Here is a 17,725-nt window from a genome sequence, read left to right on the forward strand (position 1 = left end):
GACCTCGTGCTCAGCAGCCCAACACCATAGCCACTGAGCAACCACGGCGGGTATGTTTCTTGTTTCTTGGTGTAGAACCGCTTTTTAAGACCAAAGAAGTCCTCGCTTTCTTGAAAGATGTTGTGCTACACGTGACAGGCCCAATTATTCCGTAGTGCATCCTCTTTCCAGAAGATACATCTACGATAGTGTTCTTTGTATAGCACATGCCTCTAGGTCCTTGGCTTTCAAGGGCTCTGGTCAGGCAGAAGTGCTCCAGACATTTTAGCATCTCACGTATTTTATATATGGCATCATTCTTTCTCAATGCCTTCTAATGCTCATAGTACACGTCAATAGTCATTCCCGTAATTTTATTACTCCTACATTTTATGGAATTTGGATCAACTCTTTTAGGCCCCTTTACAGCCACGGCACATTAAGATCACAGAACCCATCTGTCCACTGCGAACTCATTAACATTAGCGTGGAGCTCTTTGGCCACACCTGGCCCTTGCGCCATTAAACACCAAACATCATCATCATCATCGAAGCCGGGCGAACGGCATAATATAGAATATCTAATTTGATGATCAGTATGGGCGTGTTAGAAGCTGCTAGAGGCTAATAAGCACGGCGGTAGTCTCGGAAATTAATAAATAAAGGAGTAATGAGCACTGTCTATCCCTACAGTGGTGAAAGAAAGAAAAAAAACTGGGAATGGGAATGAACACATAGGAGTATACTACAAAGCCATGCGTATTGCAGGATAGGAAAAGTACCACTTGCAAAACAATAGACTCGTTCTGTGAAGTGGAAACTGATAAACGATAAAAGATTGTGGTGCAATTCTTAAACCCTATTGTTATTATCCGGGAGGCCACAGGAGCACATCGCATTCAGAGAGAACCCGCATACCAAGAAAGTTGTCGCATTTCGAATAGTCGCCTAGTTTCTTTGAGCAGTGTGCCGACCACGCTAAAAGAATGTGATCGCCTATTTATTTCACATCACAATAAAGGCGGCAAGAGGACATCGCTGCATTTACATGCTGCCGGTGACCCCGAGTTAGATTCAAAGACAGGGGACCATTTCGAGCTGAAACGAGAAAGAGCTAAGACGTAAACGAGAAAAAAAGAAAGCAGTGATAGTCCCATTGTGCCTGGTTAAAGAACAATAGTAGCCTCTTCTTTTGCGCAAGCTGGTTGCCGCAGGTTGCGTCTACAGCTCGGTACGCTCCCTAGACATTAGTGAAACGCACTGACAAACATATGCTATCGGCTGCCGATTCTCGTAAGTCCCGGGAAAATGAAGGTCGCCTTAGTCACCGTCGCACTCATTGTCGTCGTGATTGTTGTCACGGAAGTGCAGCTCGCTAAAGCAAGAAGTGAGTAAACCTTAAGATTTCACGTCTTTTGTTGCTAGCGGCATGATAAACACGTTGGATCACTTGATTGACAGTATTGCCACAGCCGATGAAGCTGCCTGGGAATTATGGCTGGACCAAGTCGCCAGTGCATATACGCAACGCGCTACTTCTTGTAAACTCTCGTATGTCTCGAAGTGCTAAAATGAGTTCAGAAATGCTTCACGTCTGAATCAAAATTTCGTTTAACGTACCTGTTGCAGATAGTGACCACGTTCAGGACAGTACGTTAGAGCCTTCATGTAGTCGGCGAGCGTGCGCACCGAGCAAAGCCTTTGCACAAATAGACTGGTTGTTCCCTCTAGTTAGCAGTGCGACTAAGTCGCGCAGTATGTTACCTTAACTATTGCGCGACGGGGGAAGGAGTAGTGAGAAGGGGTGGAAGTCCAGGTTCATTTTCTACACTTCACTGAGGTCTACTCTGCTTAACATCGTTCATGTAACAAGGAGTGTCCAGAAAGGCTCGACAGGGTTTTTGGAAGGCGTTCTAGCTATTGCAGCCTCCTGACAACTAAGTAGCAATTGGAGGACAAGCCTACCAGTACTCCCCTACGTTTCTGACAAGCATTGTGAATCTGGCTTCCTGCCTTTCCGTTTGTCTTTCTGTGTCTGCAACCGGCTGCGCATGTCACAGGCTTAGCCAATTGTAGCGCCGATAGCTCACGGCAAACCTTAAGTATGCTCTTGGGCAACGTACTAGCCACGAGTGGCGTAAGTTCACACACTCCAGTAAGATCTTGAGCAAGAGCCCAGCGGTACGTTTCAACTGTCGCGAGACAGCAGCACTGACCCGCCACGGGTCATTGTCGAAGACTATGTGGTAAGAGGAAGCAGGAAAAAAAATGATGGTAAGGCAACACTTACCAGCAAGCTAGAGGAATGAGTGAGCAGGCCACTTTTCGGGAAAAGAAATACCATGAATGAATATATATCCGATGGTATATCAAAATAGTAAAGGGGCAAATTAGAGAGGTCAACAGACCATTAAAAGCAAGACCATTCACAGTGGACAGATATAAATGCACAAAACAAAACTGTGCATGGTTTACACTGTGAATAGGAGAAAGCAAATAAGTATCAGTCAGCTACATCGCTGAATACAATACCACACTGCAGCTGGCCTCGATGCTCACCTCCGAGTTCCACGCGCATCTGTAGCACGCACACAGCTAGTGCATGCCTCGGCTGAAACTGAAATGCCCCCGTGATAATCACCGCCCATCGCAATCAATATTTTACTTCCTGCTGTCGAAATTTACACCGTTGGAGGAGCTGTTCCTAACTCGCAAATCTGATGGATGGAGCAACTGCGAAATTCACCATGTCAGTGATAACTAGCACCTTACTTACAATGAATTTGCGTGCTTTGCAAGGTCACTAGGGAACAGCAGAGATTGAGTGGTTCATAGCGGTGTTCAAGGAAAGGCAAATATCGAACATTTTTTATGTAAACAATTGCCTGGTTCAATGACCGGGGCAGGCAGTTTAGGTAAAGAATTACATTGGAATGAAGCTGGTTTTACGCCGTCATTCACTAGGTGCTGCTGAGTTCTTTCTTTTTTAAAAAAGTTCTTCACCGTATGGGAAGTATTTCTTAAAATGTGAGTGTGTGCTCATGCTGAGGCAATGGAATGGTTATGACGGCCACACGGTGATGATGACAGCGTCAGCGAATGGAAAGCGACATGCTGAGAAAATCCACGTTTTGAGCGTTAAACTGCTGCCACAGCAAAAAGTTAACGGTAAGGTATAATAAGAGTACAGGAAAAGACGAAACGTTACAGGTTAGGAACTCTTAGTATTGTCGTGTATTGTCGAGTATTGTCGAGCAGCATCACAGGTCATGGGCGGTAATGTTGTGCTAGAAAACCATGGAAGATAGAGTCATAGAAACCAAGAAAGGAGCTGTTCATTACGCTAAAAACCAAGCGGCGTTTAAATTTATACGTATTCGATGCATAAAATGCAGTCGTAGTACTCGTTATATTTCAGTACTTCTCAAAACACCTGGCTTTGGCACCGATTTACATGTACGTGAACAATAGCTAACCGACTCAATTCTATATTTGGTAGAACAATCCGTAATCTTGTTTTTTAAAGTAGACATGATGGCAGTAGCAGAAAGAAAGCGTATGGCCCAGTATTGCTAGGGCAAAACACGTATGTAGCCTTTGTGATGTGGTAATACTACTGTGAGCCGATCGCGCGCATCATCGGTAACTAAGTACAGCTGGAAACAAACGAGGCGATCCAGGTGAGACTGCAGTTGAAGTCACAGGTGCGGTGCTGACGAAACAGTCTGCCTGAGAGGTACAAAAGCCATAGGATTCTCCCTCTCGTTGTTTATAATGCTGACACTGGACGCAGCAAGTGGTCTTAAACGGTGGTAGCCTTTTACAGGTCAGAAACGAGGCTTGCCTTTTTACAGTCGGTAGGTCTCTTACCCGGCCGGGTGATCAATAGGTGCGCCGACTGGCCTATATCGAAATGGACTTGCGCATCCAACTGAAGTCGCGGCAGTGCGCCCCACAAATATTTCGATAGTTATCTCTTCCCCCGTTCGACTTCTCTTTTCGTCGCCTCTTTGTAAGGTGCTCTCTTTCTTTATCTTCTGTGCTACACTATAAAAACGTAGCGAGAAACTCGTATGGATTTCTTTGGTCGCTTCGCGGTACAGCCAGACGGATAAATATTGTTCCCTTTCATGGACAACCCCTCAACTTATTGCAAGTTTCCGAAGAACTGATTTGTGATATTAAATATTCCTATATTCCGCAGTGGCGGTTGATTCACCGTCTTGCTGCGATCTGCTAGCCTCCTGATTGACCGAGACAGTAAAAGTAAATCGACTGCCCTGGAAAGGTGTTGGTGCTGGATTTGATCCCTGTATCAAGACGAATTTTTGATCAACTGTGAAGCTAGCTTTCTCTTGTAGCTTGGTGTAACAGTCGGGAGAATGACTGTTTCTCTTTTTCCAAAACACAAATTGTACGAAAAGTGTAAACAGCTCTATTGCATTAGTAGTGAGGTTGGCTACACTATTAGCTACCCTCTGTTTTATTATCAAATATTCATTTATATTATCACGAGTTGTCTGTTAATGGAGTAGCTTCTTGTCACATACACGGACCTTTCTTTGTGTTGCTTGTATGCTGTCTGGGATAAAGTAAATGAACACTGCCACTTACGGGTGGGATAATAGCACTAGAATAATTCAAACCCATTCGGCCACGCGGGAGTAGCTACAACAGTGCAGTTCTGTTATATTTCAGATTGCTAGTACAATTGCATTAGTGCAATTTTACACTGCCCCTGATAGGGCAAACGGCAATCGCAGTGGTGCAGTTCCAGCTTTGCAGCAGCTGTTCATTTGAGCTTCGCCCCATCTTGTACAGAAGTAGTAATTCAGCACTTGTTACAGAAATTTTAAGAACAGTGCAATCCAAGTTTGAAAAAGTGTACATATGCCTACATATGCGGCGTTGCTCTACCAGGCTCTCAGGTGCATTGTGCGCATGTCAAATGCCTAAAGCACACTCTTATATAAGTAAACTATTTGCCTGTCTGAGGATGTCAATTAGGGTTTCTTCACATTGTAAGATGCTTTTTAGCTTTCTGTTGTGCATACAATGTACTGGAGAGCCTGGAATTGACACAGCCGCATAGGAGGGAATATGTACCATCTTTAAAAACTGAACCTCTCTGCACTTGGAGTTCCTGAAACAAGCCTTCACTGAGTACTCATTTATGAGATGATGCGAAGCTGCATCAAATCTTAACAATATTCACAAATAGTTGAAATAAACTTTTAGCACGTAAAAAAGGAAATGCATAATTCAAATCCAGCACATGAAGTTCATATGTAACATGAATAAACACTCACCCTCACGTAATGTAAGGGGTGCACATCTTGTGGAAGTCGAACCAATCTATACTAAGGCAGAAATTATAAAATGATCGAGGTATAATTTATTACCAAAAATACAGTTTGTGTGGCCAAATATTGAGCTCCGGGGTTTAAGGTAGACCTTACACAAGGAGTAAGTGCAATATACAGGATGATTTAGTAACTAAACTGCATGCTATTGGTATTGAAGACAACATTGTTTGCTGGATAGCATGTTACTTGGCTTCAAGAAAACAATACGCGGCTATTAATGACTGCACCTCTGATACACTAGATGTACACTTAGGAGTACCACAAGGGTCGGTGCTCGGTCCATTGTTGTTTCTGGTTTATATCAACGATATATATTTTTCAGTGCAACCTCCTGTAAAAATCCGACATTTTGCGGACGATTGTGTCCTTTATACCAGCATAAATCAACACGCTGAACAAGTCAGAGTAAATGATGCATTGCATTCAATCAGTGCATGGTGTGATAAATGGGGCTTGAAACTCAATACTTCGAAAAGGGCAAGCATAACATTTAGTAACAAAAAAGAACCTTTACAATTTGCTTACACCATTAAAAAGCTCATGTTAAAAAACTAGGCAGGTGAAGTATTTGGGTGTTGCACTCACAAGTAATTTAAGTTGGGAACCCCATATAGATAACGTTTGCAGTAGCGCACTGAAAAAGCTGGCATTTTTAAAACAAGAACTACGTCATGCGTCACCTTCTGTAAATTTAACAGCATACAACACTCTCATTAATCCAAAATTAGAATATGCGAACCTAATCTGGAGTCCCTATCAACAATATTTAATTAAAAAATAGAAAGGGTGCAGAACGTGGCCTTCAGCTTTATCTATTCTACCAATTCGCGCTTGTCGAGCGTATCATTTCTTCGCGATAGGACGAAGATGAAAAAACTCAGTAGAATGGTATCCAGATTAAAATTTATCTATCAGCTTTACCATGGTCACTTTACCGCGTCAACGTCACATAACCGAGCCGCCAATACGCTTTGCTTGTACACAACACAACAAAACAGTTAGGCAACCATTCAGTTACCTTAGCATGCATCAATATTCCCTGTTCCCTCATGCTATTTCCTTATGGAATAAATTACCGCAAGTATTAGTTAACGCTAATACCACACAATCGTTCGTTAATATTGTGAATGGTTTTTCTTTTGATTAATAGCCTCCTGCACATAAGGAAGGAGATTAATTAATTATCGTCTGCGTTTTGTACTAAAATGAGGTAAAAATGCTGAATTGAGAAATCTGGTGTGTGTCCATGGTTTATCACTACTTTGTTGTTGAGTTGCAAACTACAACTATTGTTCCTAAATCGTATTTATTGTTGATAATTCTGAATTTCAAATACTGATGTTCCTGTATATTATATCTTTATATATATTTATTATTGTTCTGTATTCTACTTTCGATTTCCAGCCTTGTTTATCACTATTGATGTAACCACTCCTGCTTGGGCCCGAAGAGGGCCTGCAGTATACGTAAATAAATAAATATAAATAAAATACACACAAAAGCTGCAGGCCCCAGCAACATTGCTACTTCTGTAATTAAGATTCGCTGCGTTAACATATAAACAAGGAAGAGAGGCTGCAAGATGGAGTAACATCACAAGTCACTCCTTCGTTTGGTGCTTAAGAAACACATCTTGTTTTCTGTTAGTACAAGAGGTACTTAGTTATATTCAAAAATACATGGTATCTTTCGCACTAACAACTTTTTCCGGTTGTAGTGCGAAAACTGATGTTTGACCCACTCATCAAACATCAATCTTTTGACAAAGGATATATTTTGGCATATTGAAAAGCTTTAAAGCATAAAACATTCGCACATCAGAAGCAAATGCGCATTAGCCCTTCTACAATGGGCAGAACATCTCTCTGAACAGATGAACTGAAAACGGATGCCTAACAAATCCCACAAAAATCAGTGAGGAACAGCTCAATACGCTTGCTAGCAACGCAAAATTTGCTTCGTCTGCTGGTGCTTTTCACAAGAAAACACTAGTTAGATAGGCGCATTAGCTACCCAGGAATCTACAAAAGGTATAAATGGACCAAGTTTTGGGTATAATATGTAGATTTCTCTATGCGACAAATTAGAACGAACAAGTGCAAACCAAATTCAATGGTTATTTGAGGGCAAAACAGAACAGTTGACATTTCAGTGAATGGACCAGCACATTTTTTCAAGGATAAAAATTTCTCACCGTGGCTAGCCGACCAAGTCAGCCTGTGCCTTCCTACCTCTAACTCGGTTTATTTTTTCATGCTGATTGCCTTTTCCAGTGCTGCCAGAAAGAACACTTGTGTAACTTTACCTCTGTTGCTCTAGCTATTTCTAAGTTTCAACAACACTTATATGTCGCTCCAGAAAGCTTTAAATGTCAACATATTAGTATAAAAAACCCGCCATGGTTGCGCAGTGGCTATGGTGTTGGGCTGCTGAGCACGAGGTCGCGGGATCGAATCCCGGCCACGGCGGCCGCATTTCGATGGGGGCGAAATGCGAAAACACCCGTGTGCTTAGATTTAGGTGCACGTTAAAGAACCCCAGGTGGTCCAAATTTCCGGAGTCCTCCACTACGGCGTGCCTCATAATCAGAAAGTGGTTTTGGCACGTAAAACCCCACAATTTAATATTAGTATAAAAACCTTATTGGGCAAGTTTGTCCCCATGTACATCTCACTGTGTTAGATTTCGCACCAATATTCCGCCGCAGAGAAAACAAAGTACTGCGGCCGCCTTATCAATCGATCAATTTGAATCTCTTTCGACGCATTGGAATGGGCTGAGCCAGCGGACAGGATGCCCATCGCACCAGCCTGTCGTTGCACCGTTTTTCAAGTAGGGACCAGGACACTGGATGTTTTTATTCTGAGCTAGCTGTTATACTTAGTCTGCCGGGGTTGTTTCACTGAAATTGTGGAGCAGGAACATCTGTTCGGTGCACGCGTGGTAAGGCCACATACGTTATGCGTGAAAACGCTATGCGCGATAAAGAAAGGCGAGTTCATTCGCATGTGCATTAAGATTCGTCTTGGGCTGAATAATAAGCCTAAAATACTATTCGAAGCAAATATCAGTGAATTAGTGGTGTAAACGCCTAAAACGAAGGCGTTGTTCATCACAGAAAACAAGTGTTTTCTCGGCTATCCGCATTACATTGTGACATTAATTGTGACACATCACGAATAAAATATGTGAGAGATCCGTCAATAGAACAGGTCGTGGGTCTAGTTGGCTCATAGCTTTCAAAAGATGAAGCGCCAACAGAGACAGCACACCAAGAAAGAACAATGACAGGACAAGGCAGGCTAATGACGCCTTGTCCTGGCATTGTTCTTTCTTAGCGTGCTGTTTCGGTTCGAGCTTCATCTTGTGAAAGGATCCGTCAATTTTGTCTCATAAGATTAGGAATAGCCACAATGGTAGCCCATCCTATCGTCTATTGAGCTGTGTTTATTATGTAGTCTTCACTGTTTTACGAGAAGACGTATATACTTTATTAAAATAACATATTTCTATTTTTCAAGACATACAAGCTGCCCTTTTGAGGCTGCTTGAAAGACGCCTTGAAAACGCTTCTGAGATGTTCAATCTAAAGCAAGAGGCAGCGTAAAAGTGCTACCATTTCATTCCTGGACTTCAGATAGAATAGAAGGGCCGATGGGATAAATGACGTGGAAAAACGTACACAGGACAGTTAACGTGGTACTAGACAACGTTCTTCCATATCCTAGATGGCATCAGACATTTAGAATTGCAATTACCATTTACGTACCTTTGTGGAGCTGGTAACTTTATTGGTCTTCCGTGGTGTAGGCCGCGTTTGTTGACAGTGGCGGCTTCTTTGGCAATTAGTAGACGGAAAGCTGCGGCCCGTCACCTTCGGAACAACCAGTTCAGCAAAGCATAAATAAGAGATCCACTGACCTTCGCATTTGCGTACTTCAAACACACGTAAGGACAGCGAACGACACGAAGATGACACGCAACGCAGACAAGGCACCATCATGACTGTACGCATACATAAAAGAAAGAAATTCAGAGAGAGCTATGGCGTTGAATAAGGCCTCTTTTTTTTTTTTATCGACGACTTCACCCTAGAGATTGCCCTCATCTAGTAGGATAGCAATCAGATTCCTCTAAATAGTTGGTAAATGATTTGCTTCTGAGCATTTTGTCTACAGTGCTTGATCTGAATATTTTCTTTACAGAAACATGCCGTATCGCCTAAACAAAGCACGTGTATCCTTTCACAATAGGGCACCCTTAGAAATGCGTTTACGTCAAAGCAGAATTCTCAAATCTACGCGCACAAGTGAGTACGCCGTACACGAAAACACACTCGTACAGACTGGCTGATCTTTGAAAACAGAGCAGCGGCTTCAAGTGCTTTCGATTATCTTCTCGACAATAGGATATAAGTGCTGAGAACTTTGCAGAAGTGCACAGCCACGCGTAGGTGACCATATTCCTTTATTGGAAGGCTTTAAAGGAACACCAAGTGTAAGTTGCTTTTAACCTGCGTTATTTGCAGGGCCACACGTGTTACATTAGTGATTTGTTATTCTCGTATGTGTAGGTATACACAATGCGAGTGGCAGCCGTGGACGGCAACGAGAGTCAGCTTCTTCGAGTAAGTACACTGGCGACATCAGCTGGCTAGTACATCAGCTGACATTACAGCAGCATACAGCTTTATATCAGTGTAAAGCTGTATGCTGCTCTAATGCCAGCTGATCCGACGGCAAAACTGTCAATTGATTTTTCTAGGTCGCCGAGTTTTTGGAGTCAAGAGGCACGTACATAAAAAAATATATAGCTAGAGTTTGGTTTTTGCTTCGAAAAAGAACAAACGAGGACTTGAATGGTTTTCTTTTGTGTGATAGGCACCAACTAACGATCTGCTCAATGAAGAATAAAATTATTACCAGCATCTATTTAACACGAACACTTGTGGAAAAAGCTAGCCAAAAAACACGGAACAAGATATTGTTGTGCCAGTTTCGTCTACTGAAGCACGATGCAACCAAGGATATATTTTTTGTAGTGTAGATATTCCACAGTGACCTGTGTGCAGATCTGGTAATGTGCATTGAAAACGATTGTTATTACAGAGCCTTGCTACACTTCCTGTATAAGACGACGTTGCACTCATTTATTCATTTTATTTTAGTTGTTGTACCTTGACGCAGCCCACCTGAAATAAATTTTCAAGAATGACAAATTGATTATGCAAAATACTAGCCACTCCCTTAGCTTTAAATTTCTTTTCTTGAAGAACTTTAAAGAGTTTGTTAGATTCATTGAGACGTGCTTTCAAAGTTTGACGTAGTAAACATAGCTATTTATGTCATGCGTGCGCGCTTCTGAACATGATTTTAGGAACCCAACGAAAACCTACTGGAACTGGGAACTTACGAAAGCCATCAGGGTCGCGGAAACCGAGTGAGTACACTTGCCGCATTCCGACGAAAGCAAATCATACAGTAATCTTTGAAAACTACAAGGACTACGTTATGTAGAACAGTGCCTGCTGTGTCGATTATCACAGGCCTCAAGTGTATGCAGTTTTGTTTTCTTTTTCGCAATGTATTGGTACACATGTACGTGTGGTTGTAATGACGGGCACAGAAGCTGCACTCGCTTCTGAGTCTTTCAAGAAGTTTATCAAGAACATTCCTTATCGAAAGTACTTGGGTCTGGAAAACAACTTCAGGGAATGTATTCAGTAGCATGAAAACCTAGGGTGCCTTTTTTAGCTATACAGAAGTTTTAAAAATCGCCATGGTAGATAGTACAGCTATCACCTTTCTACTGCAGGACTCAAAGAACCGGTTTGTGCTGCAACTCGAAAACAGTTGCAACACTAACTGGTCATGACTAATAAACGTAAATTTACTAATTAGGTTTTTTGCTATATACTTGGCATATATTGCAGTTCACAAATTGTAGTCAGCGGGTTTCCAAGGCATATCAACTTAAAACGAATCCTGAGGATGGCATCAATGTAACAATAAGCGATGTCATACGTTCAGTAAAAATGTACTGTTCACTTACTTTTTCAAGAAAACGTCGTTTTATGAAATAAATCACAATTGTGATAGAACTGCCAATGTATTTCGTCACCTTTTTTGGGAATATCTCGAAACTGGTGTGATTCGGATAATTCGTAAATTGCAATATGCATCATAAAGTAATCAAAAATTCAATTTACGACATTTCGATAATTAGCTGAGCTTGCGTCTTCGCTTCGCTCGCGAGTAATACCCACTTCTACGAGTAATCCGGCTCGAGAAATAGACTTGTGCTATCTGCTACTGCCGATTTCTGAAAATTGTGCATTGCATAAAACGAAACACCCGACATAAAAAGATGGAAAACGTGCTTCTCATGATATGCTTGCCGGCCACTGTAATTATGTGGTCTCGCTGTAAGTTGTTATTGCAATAAGCCTTCCTCGGGAATTTCATCCAGTCTCCAGTACGAAGTTTGTCCTCGGCTAACCTCTTTTTCATGCAAACTTTGGCCGCTGGGTATGAATGGATGCAAAACTTTAATGAAAGTTCTGAGGTACGTGACTCAGCGCGTTGCGGGCCGCTCCCACGTTGGGACAGTGAGGTCATGCCCGACCGCCGCATCGTGGGCCCTCTGGACAGCACATAGTCTAATGGTTAGAGCATCGAGCTGCGTGCAGAGGGAGTCACAGGCCTCTAATGCAACCGTCCGACCCTTGGACCCAACTTGGGTCACTGTATGTGGGCCACTATGTATGACCCGGTCTTCAATTAATCCCTTTGGCACAAAATTGGGTTATCGGGTATGTGGCATTGGCTATGTGCGGCTCTTCAATGAGTGGTTGGTCCTAAACCCTGTTCTCACAGTGCAGCAGCCCGATGATCCACCCATTTGTCAATTGACTATCCAGTGACCCAAGGTGGCGTTAATGGTGTTAGCCAAGGCTAGAGAGACATACCGCAAACTGGGTGAAGTTGCCAAAGAACACCAATCGCAATAAAAGAAAGTATCCCCTTTCACATTTCGCTTGTCTATTGAAAACCTGAAATGCTACCAGTGAGAGCACTGCTTGCGTGATCGTGCGTAGGAAATCTAACAAAACCAGCATGCGCACGGCATATAAACATACAAAGCGTGATGCAATCAGAAAATGCAATAACTAAAAAAAATTTCGCACATGCCCCATAGTGCTTGTGCAACCCTACGGAATTTTCAAGACATCTTTTTTTTTATCATCGGAGTAGCCTACCCCCCTTTACGCAAACCTCACCGAGTTCTAAGTGTTACAGGGATTTCAATGGGTCAGAACAGAACGCCATTACACTAAAAACACCACTGCAAAAACATTCATCGCATAAGTTCCCAGGCATATGGACGTGTTAAGCGGTCAATAGTGGTGGAACAAGGAATTTCGCCGGGGAGCCAATCTTTTGAAAAGCGGAGTGGTCTTCGCAGACTTGCCGACCCTCCTTTTTGAAAGTTTTTATTCAAGCGACATTCCTTGTTAAACAACTGTTCATAACTTCTGCTGAAGCAGTAATTGAGAGAACTGGGGGCATAGACATGGGATATTACCGACAGGGAGGACATCCATGACAACCATATAGGTACGTTTTTGTGCATCCTTAGGAGGACCTAGACTTCTCGTCAGAAAGCCTGGGGCACAAGTTTCAGGTGAGTAGTAAATATAACTCGTTACTAAATTCAAACAAACGAATACGCAAACGCGTAACTCATTATAACTTGGATACATATGACAGTATAAGCAATATTGCTATACCCCTGCTGTTTTGTTTACTTCACATTTATTGAACGCGCGTGTTTTATGTGCTTTCGTAGCTATTAAGAACGACTCAAAAAGGGGAATACACAAAATAAAATCAAGGCTGAAAATAATCAGCCGTGGTTTACAATTGGCTTCTCATATATATCATCACCATCATTACCGCCTATTTCTTATGTCCACTACAGGATGAAAGCCTCTTCTAGCCATCGCCAATCAATCCTGTCCTGGGCTATCTGATACCAATTTGCGCCTGAAAATTTCCTAACTTCTTCACCCTACATAATTTCCTGCTGGCCTCGACTGCACTTGCCTGCCCTCGGCACCCATTTTGTAACTATAATGATCTGCCGGTTATCTACCCTTCGCATTACAGCATTACATTGCTTGCCCAGATCCATTTTTTTCTCTTAATGTCAACTAGAATATCGGCTCTGCCTGTTTGCTCTCTGATCTATACCCCTCTTTTCCTATCTCTTTCTTCGTATATTACATATTTCGTTCCATCGCTCTGTACGCGGTCCTTGACTTGTTCTCCAGCTTCTTTGTTAACCCCAAGTTTTTACCCCATAGGTTAGCAGTGGTAGAATGCAATGATTGCACACTTTTCTTCAACTACCATCGTAAGCTCCCAGTTAGGATTTGGTAATGCCTGCTGTATGGATTCCAATTTATTTTTATTCTTCTATAAATTTCCTTCCCATGGTCAGGGTCGCCTGTGAGTAATTGACCGAGATAGACACACTGCTATACAGACTCTGAAGGCTGACTGGTGATCATGAATTCCTTGCCCCTGCCAGGCTATTTAATGAACATCACGTTTGTCTTCTGCATATCAATCATCTGTCCCATTCATTCACTTCCTCGGTTAAGACCCTAATCCATTTGTTGCAATTAATCTCTGGTTTCACAGACCAGGAGAATGTCATCTGCTAACCGAAGGTTGCTGAGATATTCATCATTGATCCTCACTCCTAAACCTTTCCAGTCTAATAGCTTCACTAATTCTTCTAAGCATCCAGTGAATAGCATTGGAGAGCTTGTGTCTCGTTGCCTGATCCCTTTCTTGATGGGTAAGTTTCTGCTTTTCTTGTAGAGTAACACTATTGCCGTGGAACCTTTGTAAACATTTCCCAGAATATTCACGTATGACTTCATTACTGCTGATATTTCTATTGAATCGACTTCCTTTTCATAATTTGTAAAAGCTATAGAGAGAGATTCTACTCCGCAGATTTCTCAATTACCTGATTGATGAGATGGAGGTGGTCCATTGTAGGATATCGCTTCCTGAAGCCAAATTGTTCTCTTGGCTGATTGAAGTCAAGTGTTGCCTTGATACTATTGGAAATCACCTAAGTGAATCTTAAGTGAATACTGAAAGTAAGCTATTGGGCCTATAATTCACCTCTTTAACGTCTTCCTTCTTATGGATCATTATACTCTTGGCATTCTTCGAACTGTCTGGTACACTTCAAGTCATAAGGAATTGCGTATAAAAGGCCGAAAGCTTTTCAAGCTTAATATCTTCACCGTCTTTCATCAAATTGACAGTTATTCAATCATCTGCCGCTTTTCCTCAGGACATGTAAGGCCATTCTAACTTTATTGCTAGTTATTTAAGCAGCTTATGTATCCTGTTCATCACTACTTCGAATGAAGCTAGCGCTGCAGCCTCATGTATGAATAACTAGCCAAAGAGAATGAGTTGCGGCAGTCAATAAAAATCACCAATAGCGCAAACTAGACCGAGCTTGTCCAGAGAGGACATGAACGTTATGAAATAGGCAAATGAGTTCAGGTGTACAAATATTCGGCTTAGTTGGTATGATGCTGATCCTGGCACCATAGCACTTAGGCGACGCGGTCATAGACAGAAAAGGACGGAGGCTAGCGTTGAACTGAACGCTTTTAAACATTCAATTAATAGTCACGATCTACTATCCATTCTCCAAACAAACTCAAATAAATTTTGGCGCATGCTCTCCACTAAAGACAGATCTAACACCATCGAACTCGTTGACCTTGATGGTGAACCTATCCATAATGATAAATGCGCAACCACCCTAAATAACTACTTTTCTTCTGTATTTACTGCTCCCATTCACGTAGCTGACCTGCCCACATTAACTGCTTCAGTGCAAACTATGCCAGACCTAGGCATATACGCGGAGGGCATATTTAACCTAATCAATAGTCTTAAACCATCATCTGCCGCTGGCTGTGATGGTATTAGTAGTAAACTTCTGAAGAACACTTCTCATGTATCAGCCCAAATACTCTGCGTACTATTCAAACAATCGCTAGAAACAGGGACCCTTCCCGGTGACTGGAAGAAAGCTAATATCTTGCCCATATTTAAATCAGGTGACCGCTTGAACCTTACCAATTACCGCCCAATCTCCCTTACAAGCATCCCCTCAAAATTACTAGAACACATTATAGCCTCAAGCCTAATGAAATTCCTTGAAAGCGATAATTTTTTCTACCCATTTCAGCATGGTTTTCGAAAACATTTATCGTGTGATTCCCAACTCGCCGAATTCACCCACGACATTCTGCTTATCATGGACAGGAACCTGCAGATCGACGCCGTTTTCTTAGATTACTCACAAGCTTTTGACAAGGTGCCTCACAAGCTGTTAATGCAAAAACTATCTGGACTTGGAATCTGTAATAACTTACTCAGATGGATTGAACAATTCCTATCCTGGCGCACACAATACACTTCCATAAAAATCACCGCTCACCTCTTACCGATGTGACATCGGGCGTGCCTCAGGGCGCCTGTCTGTCCCCTTTATTGTTTCTAATCTATGTAAACGACTTGCCTACTAGCATACATTGTAAACTACGACTTTTCGCAGACGACTGCGTAGTTTACAACACTGTTAACCCCTCTGGCGATGCTCTTTGCCTGCAGCGTGACCTGGATGCCATCTCGTCATGGTGCGAAAAATGGCACATGCCTCTCAACTTATCGAAATACAAATATATGTCTTTTACCCGAAAGCGCAGTCGCTTTCAGTCTACTTATCGCATTAGCTCTGTCAACATCAGCGCCACTTCATCTTACAAGTACCTGGGTCTTATTTTGACGTCATCACTCTCTTGGATAACACATATCGAAACAATACGTGGCAAAGCTGCACGTTCACTCCGGTATCTACAAAGAAATCTAAAGAAGGCAACCCCAGAGGTAAAGAAGTTGGCGTACGAGACATTTGTCCGTCCACAACTCGAATTTGCTTCTGCTGTCTAGCATCCATATCAAGATTACCTAGCCGCATCATTGGAATCTGTTCAAAACCGGGCCGCCCGCTTCATCACTTCACATTATTCACGGTACACTAGTGTCACTTCTTTGAAGCAAACAATAGGTCTGCTAACACTGAAGTCTCGCCGCATCATATCACGTCTTTTCTTGCTGCACTCTTTTTTTTTACAATCTACGTTCAAGGCACCACCTTCTTAAACCACCATTACGAACTTCCTCTCGCATAAGTCACAGCTCTGCCATAGCACGTTTACCCGGCCGCTCATCTGCCATGACCACTTCCTTCTTTCCTGATGCAATCGTTTATTAGAATGCGCTCCCTGACAACTTCGTTACCTGTACTGACCGCAAAAAAGTTCGTGAATACCTCACAAATTACTGTGAATAACTTTCTGTTCACAGTGTACATCGTTCATGAACCCATCATAAACCACTCGGAATAGTCTACCCTTGTCAACCCTTCCACCTAGTCTTTTTCTTTTGTTTTTATTGCGAATGTATTGCCGTGTTACTTTTTTCAATTCAATTTTTTTCTTTGATTGTTTAGAGTCGGTACAGAATCAGCAATGTTCTTTTCTTTTCTTTTCTTTTATTCGTTGTTTTGCACGAAACCACTCTTACACGTGTTTGTATTGCCCCCCCCCCCCACCCCTTGTGTAATGCCTTCGGGCCTTCAAGGTGATAATAAATGAAATGGAATGAAATGAAAGTGAGCGCACCGTTATTGTCTGTCTTTGCACGACGGCGTCATTTTGAAGCGATGGTGGGTATGACAAGCGTACGATACTCACAGAAATTGTTTGCTTTATTACACGCAAAGGAACGTTCATGAACAGTTATCCAAAATAATTCGGAGTTCTGCCTGAAAGTGATGCCTTCAAATCCACGCGAAGGTGTAGCGTTCCTCTCAAAGCATCTCAACGCTGGTATAATGAGGAGCGGTGCCAGCGGCGTTTCAAGCGTCGCACACTGACAGTGGCCACGATCACATCGAACGAAAACGGTCCGTGTTTGTGAGCGTCCAAAGAGGTAATTATATAGGTCTAGCTTCCTTTCAGATAAAACCAGCGCATGCCCCGTGTGTGGTATACGCACGACTGCTCACGGGGGAACGATGGTACGCGTGAAAATTCATGCGAGCAGCGGAAGCCAGAACGCTTCCCTCGCTACGGCAGCGCCAGTCAAGTGGAGCTCGATTGTGGGGCCACTCAGCTTCGTTCATTTCACATTCAAACTCACTGCAGATCTGCAGACCTCACCTTACACGCACAGGCCGCGCAAGAGTGTTGATATCAAGACTGCATCACGACA

At 42.6% G+C, this 17,725-nt stretch overlaps 1 protein-coding gene and 1 long non-coding RNA gene across 6 annotated transcripts in view; one reads left to right on the plus strand and one right to left on the minus strand.

Annotated features, from left to right (window-relative positions):
- Positions 1-17,725, minus strand: part of LOC129385288 (uncharacterized) — a 482,098-nt gene that overhangs the window by 306,636 nt on the left and 157,737 nt on the right. For both annotated transcript variants that reach the window (XR_008612866.1, XR_008612865.1), the window contains exon 2: positions 9,115-9,219. This is a non-coding gene — a long non-coding RNA (uncharacterized lncRNA). The remainder of the gene's footprint in view (positions 1-9,114; positions 9,220-17,725) is intronic.
- LOC126533297 (uncharacterized) overlaps positions 1,165-17,725 on the plus strand; it is a 49,600-nt gene continuing 33,039 nt past the window's right edge. For 2 of the 4 annotated variants that reach the window (XM_050180554.3, XM_055071808.2), the window contains exons 1-4: positions 1,165-1,366; positions 9,919-9,972; positions 10,722-10,784; positions 12,984-13,028. In XM_050180554.3, coding sequence (XP_050036511.2) covers positions 1,288-1,366; positions 9,919-9,972; positions 10,722-10,784; positions 12,984-13,028 — 241 coding nt within the window. In that variant the 5' untranslated portion in view covers positions 1,165-1,287. The remainder of the gene's footprint in view (positions 1,367-9,918; positions 9,973-10,721; positions 10,785-12,983; positions 13,029-17,725) is intronic. The other 2 variants (XM_055071806.2, XM_055071807.2) reach the window with 2 other exon arrangements.

The sequence above is a fragment of the Dermacentor andersoni genome, chromosome 7, assembly GCF_023375885.2.
Source record: "Dermacentor andersoni chromosome 7, qqDerAnde1_hic_scaffold, whole genome shotgun sequence".
In the NCBI taxonomy this organism is placed as follows: domain Eukaryota; kingdom Metazoa; phylum Arthropoda; class Arachnida; order Ixodida; family Ixodidae; genus Dermacentor; species Dermacentor andersoni.